The following is a 20942-nucleotide window of genomic DNA, read 5'->3' as shown; positions in this document are numbered from 1 at the left end:
CTGTGGGCCACGCAACCTTCCGGCCCCACTTGCTGTGTCTCTGGCAGTATATCCTCTGCACAGTAAACAACCATCGCGCTCCGGTATCGGCCCCACTCCACATCCGCGAGCCCACGAGTTCCTTCCGGGTTCCCGGAACCTTTCCGAGTCCCCAAAGGCGTCGCTCCCACCTCGCCGGCGATGGCGAGCTCCGGCGGGAACTCCGACCAGCTCTTCGTCTCCGTCAAGCTGGAGAGCCCCCAACTCGCCGAGTGCGACCTCGACCCCCACCTCTTCGGCTCCCATCCTGTCGCCGGCTCCTGGGACCCTTGCAAGGCCGTAAGCTCCGGATCGCCTCTAGCTCGCGAGATATGTGTGCGGAGCGGATTTTTGACGCATTTCTTTTTATGCCCCCTGTAGCTGCCATTGGAGCGGGCCGGCGCCGCCGTGTGGGACCTCAGCTGCGTCGTCCCTTCGCAGCATGGTGAGTTGATTGATTTGATCGTGGGGGTTTGATAGCTTCGCAGGGGGCAGGGATTTTTTCCTCCATAACGAGGTTTAGAGGCAGTTTAGTTCCCAAAATTTTTTAGGTGAAAATTTTTGGACAACGTTTGACCACTCATTAGAAGTATTAAATATAGACTAATTATAAAACTAATTATATGGATGGACGGAAAATCACGAGACGAATCTATTAAGACTAATTAATCTGTCATTAGAGGTTGGTACTGTAGCACGACATTGTCAAATCATGGTCCAATTAGGCTTAAAAGATTCATCTCGCAATTTCACCCGGGGGTTGTGGAATAGGTTTTGCCAGTTATCCACATTTAATGTTCCTAATTAGTGGTCAAACGCTGTCAGTTACTGTAGCACCCAAATTTTTTTGGAAACTAAACGGGCTCTTGGGTAGGAGAAGTGCAATCCATGCTATGCCGTTGGGATGCGCTGGAATTGGCTTGGGCCACCTTTTTATTGGGATGAATTAGTGAATCCAGTGGCGAAGCTAAGATAGAATTGGCCCTGGTGCACCCTCCATTGCATTTAGTGAAATAATGTAGTTTACATGGTAAATTTCAGTCAACTAGTAGGAAATTTGTTTTTCACCATGGTGCATGTGCACCAGGGAGAGTAAACATAGCTTCGCCCCTGAGTGAATCCTAGTTTCTGAGGTAAACAATGTAGTATGTGAATTCACGCTTCAGAACCCAAAACTAGTGATCTGTAAACTGACATTGTGGGCTTTTCTTTCCATCGCTAGCATTCTAACTAGTTTTTCTATCTTTTCTTTAACTAGAACCGCTGGATTTCAAGTTCGTTTTAAAGAAAACAAATGATAGTTCGCAGTGCATTGTTGAGGAGGGACCAAACAGATCACTAGGTTGCCAGAGCAGTGAAGTTGAATTGAGGCCTGCAGTGTTTAAACTCAATGAAGGGAATGATGTACTTGAGTGCAAGGTTCAGGTTCAGACAGAAATGTTATCCCCATTTGATCTGGCTGCTAGTTGGAGGGCTCATCAGGAGTATCTTCAGCCTTCAAGGGTGCGAGGGGCCAATGATGTCACTATCAACACTGGATTAGAAGGCAGAGCCAAGGTCTGTTTCACTGTTTTCATTTTTACATTTGGACATAGGTAGGTAATTCCTAGAGAAAGTAGGGAATAAGGAACCTAATCATATTGACGTATACCAGGTGTTTAGTGATCTGCATAGAAATTTATCATTGCATGACTGGTGATAAAACAATTATTCGAGTTGTGACACTGGTCACATCAAGGTATGTAGAATAGGTTCAACCAATGGTTGGTACTTCACAGTCTGATACTTTGGAGAGTGCTGTTAGATCTGTAGATATCTTGGCACAGCTTACTACTTGGTTGTGGGGTGGTAACGGATTATGGCCCTAGTGGTCTCTTCACAATCCAATTTGGCCCTTATATATTTTTAGCTTAAAATTTTATAAGATTAGAGCCCGGCCCTTAGATTATCTAGACCCAATTTTAAGGCTACCACCCCTTGTGGCCTTGTGGGACTTGCCAATTTTTTGGGGTTCTAGGAAAACACAAATTTATTCTAATGCATATAATGACATGATGAACTTACTGGTGATGGCATGTGAGTGGGATTGCAATTGCAAATATATTATAAAAATTATAAACCATATCACAAGTAGAACCCTAATTTCACAAGAATACTTTTCTCGCAAAGCTGCTGTCTATGTTTCTATTTCAAAGTAAATGCTGCTTCCTTTTCTATTCTGCCAATTTTCTCTTGTTCATTCAAACAGAATGGCTTCGCTTCTGGTTTGGAGCTTGATTTAGAGAAGTATGTAGTTCCAACACCAAATATGGGCTCCGGTGTTGTTTATGCAGCTAACTTGACTGAAAATCCACGTTCATTATTGCAAACTGGGAGTTCCTCAAACAATGATACCACAAAGGACATTTTGTACAACTCGACTAAAGGCGATTCATCCCCGAATCACTATGCTAAAACTATGAAGGTATAACTTCAGTTTCATGTGTGATTATTTGTTTGCTTAAAATCATGCAAGTGTCTATAATAATTTAGGTGTTCCACTATAGAAAAGGTAGTTGTACATTTGGCTAAATATCTGATAAGTTTGCAAGCTTTTAGAAATTACTTCTTCAGTACTGTCATCATAATGTTTCCAAGCATGCAGCAAGTTAATTGCTTTCTTTGGATCTTCAATTCATTCCAAAATAAAAATTAGGTTAGATTAATTTGAATGAGTTCATTAGCCCGAAGATTTAACACAGAAGTTTAGTGCTGAAGTGCATGTATTAATGGTCATGAAGCCGAATTTACTTATTGGAACATAAGCCACTCCCTCCCTCTCTGGCATCTGTTGTCAGCTTAAGTTTGTTCTCTGCACAAATTCCTTCTCCAGTAGATTTTTTTGCCTTCTATATCTGATATTTTTTTGTGTGCATTTTTTACTGATAAACTGAAAAAGTTTGGGCATATTCTCATTCATGTACTTTTTTGTGATTTATGCCTCTTAACACTTATTTTTTAGGTTTTGTTGCCATCTGGATATATATCCCTATGAACTTATACCTTTAACATTTATTTATAATAGTTAACCAAGAGTTGTTTCATGATTTTTTTTTTGTTCCAGGGCGCAACTGAGGGGCATGCACCATCATTGGAAGAACACAGGACAATGTTTGTTGATAGAGGTGTTGGCTCACCAAACTTTGCAAGACCAACAAAGGAAACCTTTTCAGCGAGCAACTTTAAATTTGATTCTGAAGCGAAGGTTGTACATACACTTCATATCACTACTAAATCTTAATATCCATGGGCTTATAGCAAGTATAATCTCTATAATGTCACTGAGCTATTTGATAAGTTCTAATATGCATTAAACTATAAATACCAAAGAGAAACTTCTTAGGATATGTTTGGTTCCATGGAAGGAAGAATGCTTTAGAAGCATGTTCTTTCTTGCCCATCGTCAAAGTTGGGGAAAAGTGGGTTACTTGCTTCAACATGCCCAAGAGGGTACACACCTGAATTACCTCAGATCTTCAAGGACAGTAAATGCATGGAAACACACCTTGTGCTTAGGAATGTAATCGGTTACCCAATGGGTAGTTCTGGATCACTACTTTAGGCCCTGTTTGGGACCGCGGGCGTGATAAGCGCGTGCCGAATAAGCGCAACGCGGCTCGGGGCCCGCTTCTGCGATTTTGGGCCGCACAGTGCAAATCTCGCGTATTCCCTTCGCACGCGGCCGGAATAAGCGATTCCTATGCGAGACGTTTGGCGGGATTTTTTGCGTTTTTCGTGGATAAGTAGCGCAGACGTGGTTTCAAACAGGCCCTTAGTTCATTGACATCCCATTTGTCTTGATTCGAAATCTGGGTTAGTTCAATTGGATGAGTTTTGGGTCAACCCTTTGACCTAGAAAAGGCAAAGCTTATATTCCTACTTGTGCTTCAATAGTTTTCTCTTTCAATAAAAGTTGCACATTGTTGAAGCTCTTGAAGTGTTAAGTACAATCATTGGCTTCTGCTTTAATTTTAAGTACTTCTCGATCTCAAAGGGTGAAGGATATCTTGGATACGTAATCCCATTTCCACCCTCACTTTGTTTCACCATAATATTCTGTTACATATTGAAAGAAGATGGCCAGGAATAATAGATTGCTTTCATATGGTGAACAAGGGTTACACATATATAGGTAAGGATCACGATGGTTTATAGAAACATGACCAATCAAGGGATCCTTGCCTATCAAGGCAATCAACCTTATCTATCCTGATGTTAGGGCCGGCGCACAAGCCAGATGGGTTGTGCGGCCAGGTCCCTGCAGCCCAAGCTAGCCCAACACAATATATCTTCTAACACGCCCCTGCAGTCTGATCGGCAGCACCGCGAACGTTCAGACTGGACCTGAACTCAGTGAACACAGAAGATGGCAAACCCTTGGTGAAGATGTCAGCGTACTGCGACGAAGTCGGCACATGTAGAACACGAACAGCTCCAAGGGTGACTTTCTCCTTGACGAAGTGCAGATCAATCTCAATATGTTTGGTGCGCTGATGCTGAACGGGGTTAGAAGACATGTAGACAGTGCTGATGTTGTCACAATAGACCAGCACAGCATGGCGAAGAGGGGCATGGAGCTCCTGGAGAAGCTGTCGCAGCCAAGACGCCTCAGCAACGGCGTTGGCGACAGCACGGTACTCAGCTTCAGCACTGGATTTGGAGATAGTGTTCTGGCGCTTGCTGGACCAGGAGACGAGATTGTCCCCAAGAAACACGACATAACCCGAGGTGGACTTGCGTGTGTCTGGACAACCGGCCCAATCAGCATCAGAATAAACCACCATATCCATGGAAGAAGGACGCAGTAGCAGACCCAGGTGAAGAGTGCCTCGAACATAGCGAAGAATACGCTTCAACGCAGCAAGATGTGGCTCCCGTGGATCATGCATATGAAGTCAGACCTGCTGAGTCGCATAGGCAATATCTGGACGGGTGAAGGTCAGCAAGACTCCTGAAATCAGTGGCATCCTGAACGGGGGCACCCTCAGCAGAAAGCTTCGGGTTGCAGTCGACCGGTGTAGAGCAAGGCTTGCAATCTGACATGCCAGCACGCTGAAGGATATCTATCATGTACTGCCGCTGAGAAAGAAACAGACCATCACCACAGCGCTGCACTTGCATCCCAAGAAAATGATGGAGCTCACCCAAATCCTTCATGGAGAACTCACACTGGAGGGCGCTAATGGTGCGTCAAAGCAGCTCTGGCGAAGACGCTGTGAGGACAATGTCATCAACATAAAGAAGAAGATAGACAGTATCCGAACTGCGGCGGTAGATGAATAGTGAGGTGTCAGACTTAGCCTCCACAAAACCCATCATCAGCAGATACGAAGCAAACCGGCTGTACCAAGCACGGGGAGCCTGTTTGAGACCATACAGAGACTTGTTCAGGCGGCAGACGAAATCCGGATGAGCATAATCCTCGAAACCAGACGGCTGCGCACAGTAAACTGTCTCTGTCAAGGTGCCATGAAGAAAAGCGTTCTTCACATCAAGCTGATGAATAGGCCACTGATGAGAAAGAGCCAGTGAAAGCACAATACGGACAGTGGCAGGCTTCACAACTAGACCAAAGGTCTCATCAAAATCCACACCGGGGCGCTGAGAAAATCCGCGGAGGACCCAACGTGTCTTGTACCTTTCCAGAGAGCCATCTGCATGGAACTTGTGCTTGAATATCCACTTCCCGGAGACCACATTAGCCCCTGGCGGGCGCGGAACAAGATCCCAAGTAGAATTTTGCAGGAGCGCATAATACTCTTCTTCCATAGCGGCACGCCAATTAGGGTCGGCGAGACCACCACGGAAGGTCTTCGGAATTGGCGCCAGGGAGGTGGCCTGAAACAGAGCTGGCATCCGGTACCCAGCCTTGGCCCGGGTGGTCATGCGATGCTGGTTGACCACCGGGGGGGCCTGCTGGGCGTCCTTGGGCAGGGGCGCGGTGCTGGTCGGTGCAGGAGGCGCAGCACCCGGCGAGCTCGGAGAAGAGGGCGCTGGACGAGGCAGTGGGTCGAAGCCTGTCGGGACGCGCGGGGCGCGTCGGGTGTAGACGAAACGGACGTCCCGCTCAGGTGGCTGCCATGCAGCCGCAGGCTGAGCGGGGATGTCGCTGGGGGAGGAGCCCGCGCCTGCCGCACGTGGCAGTGCGGGAGTAGACGCCGGGGACCCTGCTCCTGCCGCACGTGGCAGTGCGGTAGTGGACGCCGGGGACCCTGCTCCTACCGTACGTGGCTGTGCGGTGGGTGTCGAAGGTGCGCGCATGGCAAGCGAACGGCTTGTGCCAGCACTGCGTCCTGAAGTACCTGGAGAGGGAGAGGGTAGTGGCGGTCCTATAGGATTCGGCACAAAGTCAATGATATCCAAAAACTCTAAATCCGCGGCAGAAGTGGAGGGATGCTGCTCAGCAAAGGGAAAAGTAGCTTCGTCTTCGACGACATACCGAAAGATGATGACCTTGTTGGAGGCAAGATCAAGACAGCGATAACCTTTGTGGTGAGCAGAATATCCAAGGAAGACACACAAAGCAGAGCGGGGAGCGAGCTTGTGAGCTGCTGTGGCGGACAGGTTAGGATAGCAGGAGCAACCAAAGACACGAAGATGATCATATGTCGGGGGGAGCCAAGCAGGGCTTGGTGCGGCGTAGACATGTTCAGTGTCTTGGTGGGAAGAAGGTTGAGGAGGTGTGTAGTAGTGTGGAGAGCCTCAACCCAGAAGGTAGGGGGAGCAGACGCCTGAAACAGAAGGGAGCGGATAATGTCATTAGTGGAACGGATGACACACTCAGCTTTACTGTTTTGGGCGTTGGTGTAAGGGCAGCTCATGCGCAGGTGAACGCCATGAGTCAGGAAGAACGTGCGGGCGCTGGAGTTGTCGAACTCGCGGCCATTGTCGCACTGAACTGCCTTGACTGTGGCGCCGAACTGAGTACGCACAAAAGCAAAGAAACTGGTGAGCGTAGAGTACGTGTCAGACTTGAGGCGTAAAGGAAAAGTCCACAAGTAGTGTGAGCAATCATCAAGTATGACAAGATAGTATTTGAATCCCGAAACACTGACAATGGGGGATGTCCACAAATCACAGTGTATAAGATCAAAATTATGAGACGCTCTAGATGACGACACACTGAATGGTAAACGAACATGACGCCCAAGTTGACACGCATGACAGAGGGAGGTGTCGCCGGCGCCTGGACAGGAGGGTATGACGGCGGAGAGCTTGGCGAGAGCTTCACGTCCGGGGTGTCCAAGACGACGGTGCCACAGGGAGGGAGTGGAGACGGCGACCAAGGAGTGAGCAGCAGGAAGGTGCAGCGGGTACAAGGGCCCAGAGCTATTGCACCTGACGATCAGATTCCTGGACAGAAGATCCTTCACAGAACAACCAAAAGGGTCAAACTCCACAGTACTATTGTTATCGGTAGTAAACTGGCGAACTGAAATGAGATTCTTAATAAGTTGTGGAGACACAAGAACATTATTAAGACGTAGAGAACGGGACAGATCAGTCGAGCCAGTAGCAGTGACAGAAAGCAAGGAGCCATTACCGACAACAATAGACGAAGGAGTAGATGTGGAAGGTACTGAGGAACGAGACAGGGCATGTAACTATGAAGTCATATGAGAGGATGCACCTGAATCGAAGTACCAATCGTTGTTCTGTGGCTGGGGCAGCGTCAAAGTGCTGAACGTCGAGGCGAGGGATTGCTGGTCCCAAGAGGGAAGACCAGCAATCGGGTTGTAGGACCCGGGCGTCGGCGGAGCCTACTGAGCTGCGGGAAGGGGCGCCTTGGGGACCTGCTGCACCGGCTGGGGCGCCGGGAAGGACGGCGGGTAGGCCAGCAGGGCATGCTGTTGCGCCTGGTGGAGCTGGTGCGCCTGCTGCTGCGCCTGCTGAGGGGGCGCGGCTGCGGGATCAGCGCAAGGGGCGGCCGCGGGCCGGGCCACATCTGGATGGTCCCGGTCCACGGGTTCCAGAAGGTGGGCCAAGGGGCGCCCGAGGCAGTCTGGGGGCCTTGCCGCTGGCGCCAGGCTGCCCAGAACCGCCCTTCTTGCCGCCGCGCTTGCCGCGGCGACCCTTGGATGAAGAAGAGGCGCCCCCCGTGGCCGGTGCCGCCTCCCCCAGTGGACGCGCCACCCCCTGCAGTCGCTGGTGCAGGGGAGGGCGACTGGGAGGCGATGAAGGCGGTCGGTGTGGAGGACTGGTGCGCCAAGGTGAGCTCCTCCAAGAGTAGCGCATCCTTGGCCTCGAGGAACGTGGGGAAAGGATTGCTGCGGCGAAGATGGAGGCCGATGTTGGAGAAGCGTTCGTCGAGGCCACGGATGAGGTTGAGGACGAGGGTACGGTCGGTGACGATCTCGCCGAGGTCATCTGCTATCCGCTTGAGGCGGCGGCAGTAGTCGGTGATGGAGATATCTCCCTGGGAGAAGCCGCGGAACTTCGCGTCGAGGTAGAGGGCCGAGGAACTGGGATTCCACGGCGAGCCAGGCGGAGTGAGCGGTGGAGCCGCGCACGGAGATCGTCTCGGCGAGGTCGTCGGAGATCGTGCCGAAGATCTAGGACTTGACAACGCAATCCATGCGTGCCCAGTCTGGATGGCCGACGGACGGCTCGTCGGAGAGGACGTGCTCCTGGAGAGAGAACTTCCCGACAGTGAGAAGAAACTGATCGTGCCAGCGGGTGTAGTTACCGGAGTTCACGTCGAGGGTGACGTGAATGAGACTCCGGATGCACGGCGACCGCCTAGGCGTGGAGGTTCACGATGACGGCCGCCTCGTGAAGAAGCAGGGCTTGGTGGAGATCAGCAGGCTTCGGCGGGTCCAGGGCGACGTCCTCATCGTCAGAGGAAGAGAAGGCGGCGCGCTCCTGCTCCGTGCGGGCAAGGGCCTCGCGGGCGCGGGCAGCAGCGGCATCGGCGGCGGCGGCGGCCTGAGCGGCGGTGGCGGCGGTGCGGGCCTCGGCGGCCTCGCGCGCAGCCTCGCGCGCGGCTCGGCGCTCGGCGCGCTCGCGCTCAGCGGCGGCGGCGGCGGCGGGGTCAGAGTCGGCGGCGGCTTTGGCTTTGGCGGCTGCTATCTCAGCCTGGGCGGCGATATCAGCAGCAGCCGCAGCCTTGGCGGCCGCGGAGGGGGAGGGGGGTGGCGTCCCGGCCATCGGGAGGAGGTGGATAGGCGCGGCGCTGGCGCAGAGAGCGACCTGGCGCGTGACCTAGGGCAGCGGAAGGGGAGGCGGGCAAGGAACCTGGTCTCTTGATACCATGAAAGAAGATGGCCAGGAATAATAGATTGATTGCATATGGTGAACAAGGGTTACACATATATAGGCAAGGATCACGATGGTTTATAGAAACATGACCAATCAAGGGATCCTTGCCTATCAAGGCAATCAGCCTTATCTATCCTGATGCTAGGGCCGGCGCACAAGCTAGATGGGCTGTGCGGCCAGGTCCCTGCAGCCCAAGCTAGCCCAACACAATATATCTTCTAACACATAATATGCGAAAAGACTGAGTTCCTATCATCCTATGACTATGATATTCCTTGTGGCAACTTCTGAATTTGGTTAAACTTGTTGCTTCATTTTTCTTCATCTTAACTTCTGACAGCTGTTACTAGCAGGATATGCCAGCAGCAGAAGGAGCTGTTGCAGCAGCTGCAGTAGCTGATCAGATGTATGGCCCGAAAGAGGACCGCAAGTTGACCATTGTGTTGGTAATTTTCATACACTTACAAATGTGCATTTACCTTGTAGTTGTAGCTACAACACACTTAGCTTAGATTACTTAACTTGCAGCTACATAATCGTTTTTTGTTTCACATAATTAGCACTTCTGTGAAAATTATAAAAATCTGACTTTCTTAAGAGTATAGTAACCAATTGCAGCAGAATTTTCTGTTCAACCCAAAGTCTACAGAAAAAAAAGAAACTTGCCAAGTGCTAAGTGGTATACTGATATGAGTGTTCTACTTTGAAAGATGCATCCCGATGCATGTAGTTTGCACACCATTTATTCTGATGTACATGAGCTTACTATGTAGTATGTACCCAGCTAGCTTTTGTTTACATCAAGCAGTCCACCGATAGAAAAAAATGTACACCAGAGCCTTACAAGAATATAGAATTTTTTATGTGCATGATTCAGCTGTATATTGATGTTGCTGAAACCATTCTTTTTAATTCATTGACACACTTTCTTTTTCTTCAAGTACGCATGCAGTTCTTTTGTAATCATATGCTGACATTCTAGGTTGGGCTGCCAGCTCGTGGTAAGACCTTCACAGCAGCTAAACTTACAAGATATCTTCGATGGTTAGGTCATGAAACAAAACACTTCAATGTTGGGAAGGTGAACTTTAGCTTAACCTAAGTTTGCAGAGAATTCCATATATGTATGATGTCACTAATCATGTTTGTTATTTTTTTGTAGTACCGCCGGCTCAAGCATGGAACTAATCAGGTATTTACAATTTATTGACTCATTGTAGTGTGTCTTGTAGTATTTTTTGGCAGTAGCAGCACAGAAATTATTAGTGTCAAGCTTTGATTTAGTTCTTGATGTTTTTTCTTATTTTTTTATGAAATGTATAGATTGTAATTTGAGTTCCATTATGATCCTATGTATCCCTATCCAAGAAGAATTTCTAATAGGATCTATTTCTTTTGAGCAGACTGCTGATTTCTTTCGTGGAGATAACAGGGAGGGTGTGGAGGCACGAAACGAGGTCAGTGAATTGCTACTGTTGCTGCAGTATTAGAAAATAATAAATAAAATACAGCCATTTGTTATGACTAAGTTCCAAGTGTGGTACATATCCTAAAACAGGATCTATTTGAGAAACAGAGGTAGCATCCTGAATGCCTTTTCATGAAACATCCATTCCTCTGTTTTTTTTTAATGTAAGATTTGTCCCCATGCCTTTTCAGGTGGCAGCATTAGCAATGGAAGATATGCTATCCTGGATGCAGGAAGGTGGTCAGGTAAGGCTGTAGTTTGATAACACTGCCTTAGCATTTTCTAATTATTAACGTTTCAGCTGGTCCACAGGTTGGTATTTTCGATGCCACAAACAGCACGAGAATACGGAGAAACATGCTGATGAAAATGGCCGAAGGAAAATGTAAGGTATAGTTTATTCAGTGTGCACATCTTGGATATCCTTTTGGCTGTTTGAATCAGTTGTCTCCCAAGTGCCAATAATGTTGTTTGGCTATTCACTATTGTCAACCACGATTGCTTATTCTTTGCACAATCAGTTATATGCACTCTTACACTCCCAGTATCACCGCTCACATCCCCTGCATTTGGAATTTTTGACACTTCAAATCATTTATGATGGGTGCACTCCATCTATAAGGATGAATGTGAAGATTAGAGATTTAGAGTTCGCACCCAGTTGCTTCATGCATGTGGAAAGCCATTACTAGAAGTTATGAAAAATTATATCAGCTAGTGGTTTGGTCTGATCTGGCTAAAAAACAAGGCATTGTTCCACCTTATCAATACGTATAGAATCAGCCAGATCAATTTCAAACATGGCATTATCTTCCATGTTAGAATTATGAAAAATATTCATTCTCATTTACCAATATATGTAATGAACTGAGAGTTACAATGCAAAGATTGCCCGTGCCAGCAAACCCAGCAGAACAAGTTACCATGCAAAAACTGCTTTTGCTAGAGAACTTTTCAGTTCTTGCTATGTTACATATTAAGAGCATACGAGATGATTCCATAACGTAATTGCTGACTTACTCACCTTGCTGTTGCTTCCACCTCATTTGAACCTAGACTAATGGTCCTTTCTTCTCAGTATTAGTTATAGGGTAGTGTGGGGAGAGTTGGAAGAACATGTTCAAGATCTGTAATCTGATAATTAAACTTGTTTAGGGAAAGGATGGATGACTACATTCATAAGAGTAAAAATTGAACCATTTGTCTCATCTATTGAAAAATGTGCGACATTGATATTTGGTTTGTCTTGTGATGGCACTTATAAAATTAATCTTCTTGAGTTGTATTCTGATAAGATTATTCACAACATATGTCAATTGTGTAACTCCATACTAAACTACTGTTTAGAGTGTATTATTATCGGCCTTTAACATGTGGTTCCTGACTTCCTTCCATTTGCTTTCCAGATTATCTTTTTGGAAACCATATGTAATGACAAGGATGTTCTCGAGAGAAATATACGATTGAAAGTTCAGCAGAGTCCCGATTATGCAGAGCAGTGAGAATAACTTAATTACTTGCCTATGTTCATCCTATTGGTGCGCTTCTTTATGCAATCGTCATCTTCTATGTTACAGGACAGATTTTGAAGCTGGTGTGCGGGATTTCAAAGAACGATTGGCCTATTATGAAAAGGTCTATAATTACTGAATATATAGAGAAAATTCCTCTCATGTCATTACAGATTTCCTACATCCCTCATATCCCATCGCAAAATTGCTTATCCACTGTATGCCATCTGTATGCAAAACCCCTCGTCTTCGTGCCATTCTTGACAGGTCGATGTATGACAGACTTCTTTATTCGTGCCATTCTTCCTCCATCCCTTGTCTTCTTTCTTCTCTTCCTGAGTTCATTTATGACCCTGACATGTTGCTGTTCCTATCCAAAATTCAAAACACATGTACAAACCCAACCCAACTGCTTATACCTGTTGCTTCCATTTCATCCTATTTTGAAGCCCCAGCCGAATTGGGGCCAAGATGCCCGGTTCAATTGACGCAAGAGACCAGCGCCGATGGCATGCAGAGAGAAATAAGAGGAGTTTGGTTGGATCTTGAGGACAAGGGTATATTGGTAATTTAGGACATGTTTTTATGGACTAAAGTAAAGGAGGTGCATGGATGGCATAGGAGAGTAAGAAATTGTAACTGAATGGCATATAAGGAGTAAGGAATTTTGCGATGGCAGATCCAGGATGAAAAGAAATTGCAGTTGCAAGTACAAATTGGCCCTTATATTATATAGGAACGCTTATTTTTTTCTAGAATGCGAAATAGTTATATGCAAATAACTTGAAACCTCTGCAGGTCTATGAACCAGTGGAAGAAGGCTCTTACATAAAAATGATCGACATGGTTAGTGGGAAAGGAGGTCAACTACAGGTATGTGTGAATAGTCAAGCTACACATGTAAAAGTAGCATCAAAAGTTTTGTTCCTACTCATGCTCAATTAATGTCGGACATTATTCTTACTCATGCTCAAAATAACTACCAGTTCTCTTTTTGTTTATCATATGAATACTACTGTATGGCGGACGCGCGCATACCGTGTTGGTAAGGCTGCTCGGTGGAGCGCCTTATGCCTGGGTTTGAGCGCTGCTCGACCCAGGTTCGCAAGGAGTAAAATAAGGCCACTCGCTGTGCTATTTAAACAGGAAATGCATGGTCCACTGACGGTTGCAGCGTGATACGTGTCTGCAGGCGCGCCCTCGCCGTCAGTGGCACATCCTGGGTAGCCGGGATTCGTGGCCTTTTCTCGACCCTGCGGAAGAGAAAAACTTCTATCCTTCGTGTCAAATCTCAGGGGAGGTCAATCCCCCAGGGGTCGAGTTTTTTTTATGAATACGTATGGACTAGAGTAACATGTGCTGTTTTGAGACTAAACAAAATTAATTTGCAGCATAGATAGCACTCCTGATCTCATCCTACTTTGGTCTTTTAAGATTACCACAATATTAACTTGCAGCCTAGCTTCTAGTGATATACTCTTGATCTCTTATCCTGCTTTGATTTGCATGCAGATTAACGACATAAGTGGTTACTTGCCTGGACGAATTGTTTTCTTCTTGGTACATACCCAGAAAGTCTGATTTTTTTAATTGTAGTTCTCGCTTATATAGTTGCAGATCAAATCGTAACATGCGTATTGCTTAGTGATTCTACGGTACAGATACCTAATCTGTTGGGATCTGTCTGATTGGTTGTCTGTTTATCTGAGTTTTTTTTTTGTCAAAATTTCCACTCTGCTCTATATGTTCACAATGCACTGATAGTCGTAGAGAATCGTCCATTACCAATAGATTAAATAGGTAGAGAATCCTCACAATGTGGAAATAGTTTTTTTGCTTTCTTGCCTGAACCTGGAGTATCAAAATGCTTCTAATAGATGTAGGTTAAATTGTAACATGTGTTTTCTCAACTAACTCAGGTAAACTGCCATTTGACACCTCGTCCTATCCTGCTAACGAGGCATGGCGAAAGTATGGATAATGTTGGAGGGAGAATCGGTGGAGACTCTTCTTTGAGGTTATTTCTTTATTTTGCATTTCTGTCATTATTATCTTTGATTTCTTGTTCTGCAATTTTGTTAGCTCTTTGCTGTGATTTTGGGTACCACACTAAGAATCCACAATAAAGTTTGAAATATCCATGAGCGTTGTATGTCAGCATGCAAACCAATGTACAGTGAAATATCAGAGAATCCGATGAAATAAAGAATCATTTTCTTCCTAATTGTCCTTTATAAGAAAAAAACCTCCTCTCAAATGCGTAGGAGAAATGTGTGTCATTGCATTTAAATAGAAATGAAGTTATGAACAAACAAACTCCAGGATGGACACCTCACCCTTGTTTTGCTCTTTTTTGTTGAGTGTCTTATTGTGTATTTGACTATCATTGATAGATTGTGCTATATGTACTGTAAATTGGGCTTGTGATAGAGTGATAGGTATAAACCTTGGTAGTAAATGTATTAATTTGCTCTAATGTGTATAGCATAATTATGGGAAAAGTAAATCCATTAGTGTTACCATATGCTTGCATGGATGCTAAATTTGGTAGTTCTCCATGTATACTAATTTACAGTCTTCTGCCTTTGGCTTTCCTGTGATGGAATAATTGCTGTGCAGTGAGGCTGGCCAGCTTTACTCTAGAAAGCTTGCAAGTTTTGTGGAGAAGCGACTGAAGTCTGAGAGGACTGCCACTGTAAGTACTCCATTTGCTTATCAGCATAGCGAGAAAAAACACATTTATTAAATTTATGTCCAACAATCAATTCAGATATGGACTAGCACACTCCAGAGGACAATATTAACAGCACATCCGATCATTGGCTTTCCAAAGGTTAGTTTTCGTAGTTAATATAGAAAGGTCTTGAAAAGATTGTTATCGGCAAAAGTAACTTGTTTTCCCACGTCTTCTAGATACAATGGCGTGCTCTTGATGAGATAAATGCTGGGGTCTGTGATGGGATGACATATGATGAAATAAAGAAAAGTAAACCTGAAGAATACGAGTATGTGAATTCATTGACATCATACCATTTATTTAAAAAAATTCTCCCTCGTCTTACTGAGAATTTTAGTCAAACATTCCTACTGTAGCTTGTAAATTTTGTTGGAGATGTTGTACATTATCTATTATTACAAATGTTCAGTAGCTCTTCTCATTCTATTCACTAAATGAGTGTATTCCTCCTCAGATCACGTAAAAAAGACAAGCTGAGGTATCGTTATCCAAGAGGAGAATCCTACCTTGATGTCATTCAAAGGTTGATATGGGCCATTTGATACTATTGCATAACCCTCTACATAATTCAGTTACTGTAGTTATCTTCCTTGCTGCTTAATCATGACATTCTTCTCTGCCCAGACTAGAACCTGTAATAATTGAGCTTGAACGACAGCGTGCACCAGTTGTAGTCATAGCTCACCAGGTAAGAGGGACCAGCTTTTTCAGCCTTCTGAACGACATTTTTGTATTTATCTATTGTTGATACCTGAGAAATTTTATGTTTAGGCTGTGTTGAGAGCACTTTATGCATACTTTGCGGACAAACCACTTGAGGAAGTCCCAAATATTGAGGTAAGGCAACTTGTGCCAATATCTTGTTTCTATAATTGGTTTCCTTTTTGTGACTGAAAATATGTTCCTGTAGATACCTCTACATACAATAATTGAGATACAAATGGGTGTTGCTGGTGTTCAAGAGAAACGGTACAAACTCATGGATGCAGTCCATCCCACCGTGGGGTTGTAAGAAATAGTTCATGGAGTTCACCTACTGAAAGTAATCTGCCCAAATAAATTTTGTGATGGTATATTATCGCAATATTGAATCCATCAGAAACCATAGTTCAAAGTGAAGTATAACAGGTTTAGGTCGAAGATGATTTGACTTCCAAACTTTTGCTAGTTATACACCCCTTCATAATCCAATGCGCCTGCACTAACGCGTTCAAAATTGCATGTTCAATTGTGGCATGAGTTCTGAATATGTTTATTCAGGTCATCAGGATTTATAGCGCCAAAGACAGTAGCAAATAAGTATTCCTTAAACATCTTGTGCGTGGCCGTCTTTTCCGTTCTCAGTGAAATTGGCTTTTAGGAATCCCATCGGGGTTCATAATAACATATTATTATTCTCGTCTGGATGGGCCTATTCCTAGCCCAATTGATATGAGTGGGCCCATTCTCGTCGGAGCTTGAAATTAAAACCTTAGGTTATATTCTTGCATATGCCTTGCCATTTTTCCCTTTGGCCAGTACTACTTGGCAAGGATTATTACTGGGCAATCGATCCACGGAACAAAGCATATGCGCCGCATTACACTAATTGTGATTTTGTGCTTCTGGCCATCTGCAATGGGCAATGGCTTTTCTCACAATTGGTACAGAAATAATCTAACTGATACACTCGCCCACAACAGCTGCTTGTCCACTCAAAATGAAGACAACTATGAGGAATAGAATATCAGCTAGCCACAATGATCTTTTCCTTTCTTTCGGAAAACAATGATCTTTTTCACAACAGCTGCTTGTCCACTCAAAATTCGCTGTGTTCGCTTGGCTGTGGCTGATGGCTTGTTATGAGTGAATAGTATTGTTGACTGGTTGGTGGTTGGTGCTGATTTAGTGTGAGAGAACAGTACTACTGGTTGGTTGGCCGACAAACTAAGCGAACATAGCGATGAAGAAAGTACGAGGAACAGAATATCAGCTACCCACAAATGATCTTTTCCTATTCCACCTACGAAATTTACCATTCTAAATGTGAGTAGCCTGTTGCTCCTTGTATAAGAGGAGAGCCACCGTGTTATTACACACTCCACTCGTTCAACTGCAACGGCCCCCGCCTGCTCATCTAACCAGCCTCCCCCGTTCAGTTCCGATCGCCCGGCATGCCCATCCGCAAGCCAGCACCGGAGAGTGCCTCCGGGAACTGGAGCGACGGCGAGACGTCCACCCTCATCGACGCGTGGGGGGCCGCCCGCGTGGCCTCCGCCTGAAGGACTGGCGCGCCGCGGCCAGCGCCGTGAACGCCCAACGCGCCGCTGCGAGGCGCCGCTTCAACCGCACCCGCGTACAGTGCCAGACGCGCATCCGCACCCTCAAGAAGCGGTACAAGGAGGAGCTCGCGAGGCAGCCGTCGTCGGGGTGGCCCCACCTCAGCCGGCTCCGCGCGTTCCTGGCCGACCCCGACGGCCCGCCCCCGGGCTTCCCGGCAAGGGCGCCGGCGCGCGTCAAGCGGGAGGTGAAGGCGGAGGAGGGCGGGTGCAGCGGGGTGGCTGCGAGCTGGACGGTCCCGAGGAGGCCGAGGGATGCGGCCGCGCGGAGTACGGGGTTCTGCCCGGCGGCGGTGGTGACGAAGCTGGCGGAGGTGTACGAGCGCGTGGAGCTGGCGAGGATCGGTGCCGAGAAGGAGAAGATGGAGATGGAGGTGCAGCAGGCCATGCTGGACGCCGTGAAGGTGGAGTAGGAGCTGGAGAACGTGCAGCGCAACCCATGTGGTGCTGAAATTTGAGTAGCACTGCCACTGCCGCTGAAGATGAACATGACAGATGATGCGTACGGAGAGTAGTTTAGGTGCTGATACTCTTTCCGATTAACTTAGTGCTGCCGTGGCCGAACCAAACTTACAACTCCGGCTGGGTTGCCAGGGAAGGGAAGAAGGACCATCCATGACGCGTGGCCGCCCGCACCCTCCCTCTCCACGGTCCGGCGAGGCAGAGGCGGCCGCGCGCGGCGGAACGAGACCGTGGGACGGTGACGGCTCGCGTGCGACGGACCAAGGTGACGAGCGTCTGGGCCGCCCGCGCGCACAGGCAAGCCGAGCCAAAGCCAACCAGGCACGGCAGCGGACAGCACGGCACCAGACCGACCAAACCAAACCAACGGGAGCCCGATCGTTCGAGCCAGCGAGTAAAACCTCGTGCGTGACCGCACCGGAGCCCACTCACCCTGCGTCGCACCGTGCCGCGCCGCGGATGTACGCATCATCCTCGCACCCACCTATATATACAATACACGCGTCCGACGTAACCACACGAGTCAGGTGGGCGGCGCAGCGCCACCGATCGACCACCCATCGGTCGATCGATCAAACGGGCAGCAGCACAAGCATCACACGCCCCTCGCGCCCGCACCCACACCGGGCTCGCCTCGCCTCCCTCTCGAGCCAGCCAGCCACAGCCTCCCTCCCCTCCCTCCGCCGGCCCGCCCGCCCGCCGCGGGGATGTCGACGACGCGCCGCCGCCCGCCGCCGCCTCCGCCGGCGTGGACGCCTGAGCCGTGGAGCGACGGCGAGACGTCCGCGCTGCTCGACGCCTGGGGCCCGCGCCACCTCCGCGCCCGCGGCGGCGCGCTCCGCCCCGCCGACTGGCGCGCCTGCGCCGCCGCCGTCACCTCCCGCCGCGCCGCGGACGGCCGCGCGCCGCGCACCGTCGACCAGTGCAAGAACCGTGTCGATTACCTCAAGAAGCGCCTCAGGGCCGAGCGCGCCAGGCCCAAGGGGGCCCCGCCGCCGGTCGCGGGGTGGCTCGGCCGCCTCCGCGCGCTGCTGCAGCTCGCCCCCTCCGCTCCTCCCGGGTTCGCGCACCGCCTCAGCGCCACGACGGGGAAGGTGAAGGACGACGACGACGACGAGAAGGCGAGCGGCGGGGCTCCTCTGCCCCGCGACTGGCCGCCGGTGCCGAAGCGGCCGAGGACGGCGGTGTCGCTGTCGCCGTTGAGCGCCGCCTCTGGGGAGCACCCCGAAGGCGGCGGGAGGAGCTGCACGGAAGTGGCGGCGGCTCTGGACAGGCTTGCTGGGACGTACGAGCGGGTGGAGGCAGCGAAGCAGAGGGAGGCGACGCGGCTGGAGGAGCGGCGCCTCGAGGCGATGCGCGATCTCGAGATCGAGAGCATGCGCCTACTCGTCGACGTCGCCGTCACCTCCTCCGTCGGTCTCGACGGCGCCGCCGCCGCCGTAACCGCCGGCGGCGACTTCTAGTTGGTGAGTTCTGGTCCTTGATTTGGTTTAACGCGTGCTTGCATTAGCAGAGCAGGTCATGAGGTGTCGATCGCAGAATTCACGTTTGATAATTGTTGACTATGTTGGGATTTGAGTGCGCATGGCTAGAAATTTCCGTTTCATTAAGCGAACACCAACTAACGCATGATTATGAGATGATTCAGTTCAATTTGGCTAGGAATGCTTCGAATTGGCTTTGGGATCGCTTGGTATGTAGGATATCAAACTGGCAATGCTGGTAATTTTTATGAAACCAATCACTGTGCAAGTTTGGCCTCACTGAAATGCGCTGTTGCACCTCTTCACAACAGAATTCATACTTCCATGAGCGCTTGTTGTTCAGAAGTATTAGTGTGTTTACTGTTTAGAAGAATTAATAGCTTGTTTTGTGTTCATATTTCATTTCTGACTGTTCGATCTTTCTGAAGATACAGTTCCCTGATAGGCTGATACCGTTCTGTTTATGTTTTCTTTTGCAGATAAGCTAGGATAATAGACTGGCCAAGGTAGCCAAAATCAACATTCCAGCCTATTTTATGTATTTCTCTCAGAGAGATGATGGCATCGTGGAGATAGAAGTCAGTTGATGTGATGCCCTTACGAAAAGTTAAATCGGTTTAGGTTACAGGAAAAGCTTAGCCAGATATAGGATAGCACATGGTGAGATTTTTAAGTTCACTGATTGCAGGTTTGCAGCAACTGAGAAAACAGAGAGAGGCTTAATAGCCTGAAAAGTATGTGTTAATGTTAGCGATTCAGGCTTCACTTTGGTAACTAGTGCTGCAATCCCTCCTGGTTTTCAGTTGTCCGGCTGCTTAGTTGCGGAATCAATCCAGTACATATAATATTTGGATATTACTGCTCTTGTTTAAGGTCCTCGGTCCTTATTCATCACTCCGCTAATGATTGGCAACGTGCTTTTCTGGGCGCAGTTTTTGAAAGATTCTACTACTATGATGTACTTCTCCTGCCATATATTCACTCATCACTCTAATGATTATTGGTAGAAGCTGACAGGCGATAAAGGCTTCCCAGCTTCTCTTGGCCAGGTGAAAAAGAAGGCATCCGAGTCCTTGTTTAAATCTCAAAACGCAAAATACAAAATTTTTATAAATCACTTGCATAGTATACTAAATGTAGTCAAAAAATAAATCGCGTTACACAAATGGACTGTAAATCGCGAGACGAATCTAATGAGCCTAATTATGATGTGATTAGACACTAAATTGCTACAGTTATGCTACAGTAAGCATGCTCTAATGATGTATTAACTAGGCTCATTAGATTCGTCTCGTAGTTTACAGACGAGATCTGTAATTAATTTTGTGATTAGTCTATATTTAATACTTCAAATATTAAAGATTCCATTCTAAAAACACAAAAATGCAAAGCGATCTAAACACACCCTGAAGAGCGCTGCAAGATCTATCGTAAACAGTTGATGCAGTTTACTTCAGAATTCAAATTTAGATGTCCCGTGTGTTTTTCTTTTCAGGTAACTTTTTTTGCGGGCCTTTTCAGGTAACTTTGAGCCAATTTTTCCAGATCGTATGGATTCAGTATAATCTCTGTACATTTCAGTCTCGTTAGAAAGTCATAACTGATCACTGATTTTACTGATTTCATTGGTCACGACGAAACAGTGAG

The 20942-nt window shown here is 47.5% G+C and overlaps 2 protein-coding genes and 1 pseudogene across 2 annotated transcripts; all 3 read left to right on the top strand.

Moving 5' to 3' along the window:
* The first annotated feature begins 67 nt into the window (after positions 1 to 67).
* LOC120687934 (6-phosphofructo-2-kinase/fructose-2,6-bisphosphatase-like) lies at positions 68 to 16344 on the top strand. Its single transcript, XM_039970028.1, has 23 exons — positions 68 to 318; positions 400 to 463; positions 1277 to 1575; positions 2267 to 2482; positions 3122 to 3262; positions 9669 to 9761; positions 10298 to 10396; positions 10478 to 10507; positions 10719 to 10772; positions 10975 to 11028; positions 11096 to 11173; positions 12190 to 12281; positions 12361 to 12418; positions 13093 to 13167; positions 13807 to 13854; positions 14214 to 14311; positions 14914 to 14989; positions 15065 to 15127; positions 15208 to 15299; positions 15486 to 15554; positions 15656 to 15719; positions 15803 to 15868; positions 15942 to 16344. The coding sequence occupies exons 1-23, from the start codon at positions 181 to 183 to the stop codon at positions 16041 to 16043; spliced, it is 2169 nt and encodes a 722-aa protein (XP_039825962.1). The 5' UTR covers positions 68 to 180; the 3' UTR covers positions 16044 to 16344.
* An 840-nt stretch (positions 16345 to 17184) lies between these two features.
* LOC120689293 lies at positions 17185 to 17918 on the top strand (annotated as a pseudogene).
* A 283-nt stretch (positions 17919 to 18201) lies between these two features.
* LOC120687735 (scavenger receptor class F member 2-like) lies at positions 18202 to 20241 on the top strand. The gene is made up of 2 exons (XM_039969769.1): positions 18202 to 19277; positions 19775 to 20241. The coding sequence occupies exon 1, from the start codon at positions 18519 to 18521 to the stop codon at positions 19272 to 19274; it is 756 nt and encodes a 251-aa protein (XP_039825703.1). The 5' UTR covers positions 18202 to 18518; the 3' UTR covers positions 19275 to 19277; positions 19775 to 20241.
* The last annotated feature ends 701 nt before the right edge of the window (positions 20242 to 20942 follow it).

The sequence above is a fragment of the Panicum virgatum genome, chromosome 9N, assembly GCF_016808335.1.
Source record: "Panicum virgatum strain AP13 chromosome 9N, P.virgatum_v5, whole genome shotgun sequence".
Classification (NCBI taxonomy): Eukaryota; Viridiplantae; Streptophyta; class Magnoliopsida; order Poales; family Poaceae; genus Panicum; species Panicum virgatum.
The sequence above is the reverse complement of the archived record's forward strand: the minus strand, read 5'-3'. Positions and strand labels throughout refer to the sequence as shown.

Bases quoted from the DNA above. Each gene is read 5' to 3' on its own strand.
- LOC120687735 (XM_039969769.1), top strand. From the start codon at position 18,519: ATGTCGACGACGCGCCGCCGCCCGCCGCCGCCTCCGCCGGCGTGGACG.
- LOC120687934 (XM_039970028.1), top strand. From the start codon at position 181: ATGGCGAGCTCCGGCGGGAACTCCGACCAGCTCTTCGTCTCCGTCAAG. The intron at 464-1,276 runs GTGAGTTGATTG...TTCTTTAACTAG, and splicing joins CGTCGTCCCTTCGCAGCATG to AACCGCTGGATTTCAAGTTC. The intron at 10,508-10,718 runs GTATTTACAATT...TCTTTTGAGCAG, and splicing joins TCAAGCATGGAACTAATCAG to ACTGCTGATTTCTTTCGTGG.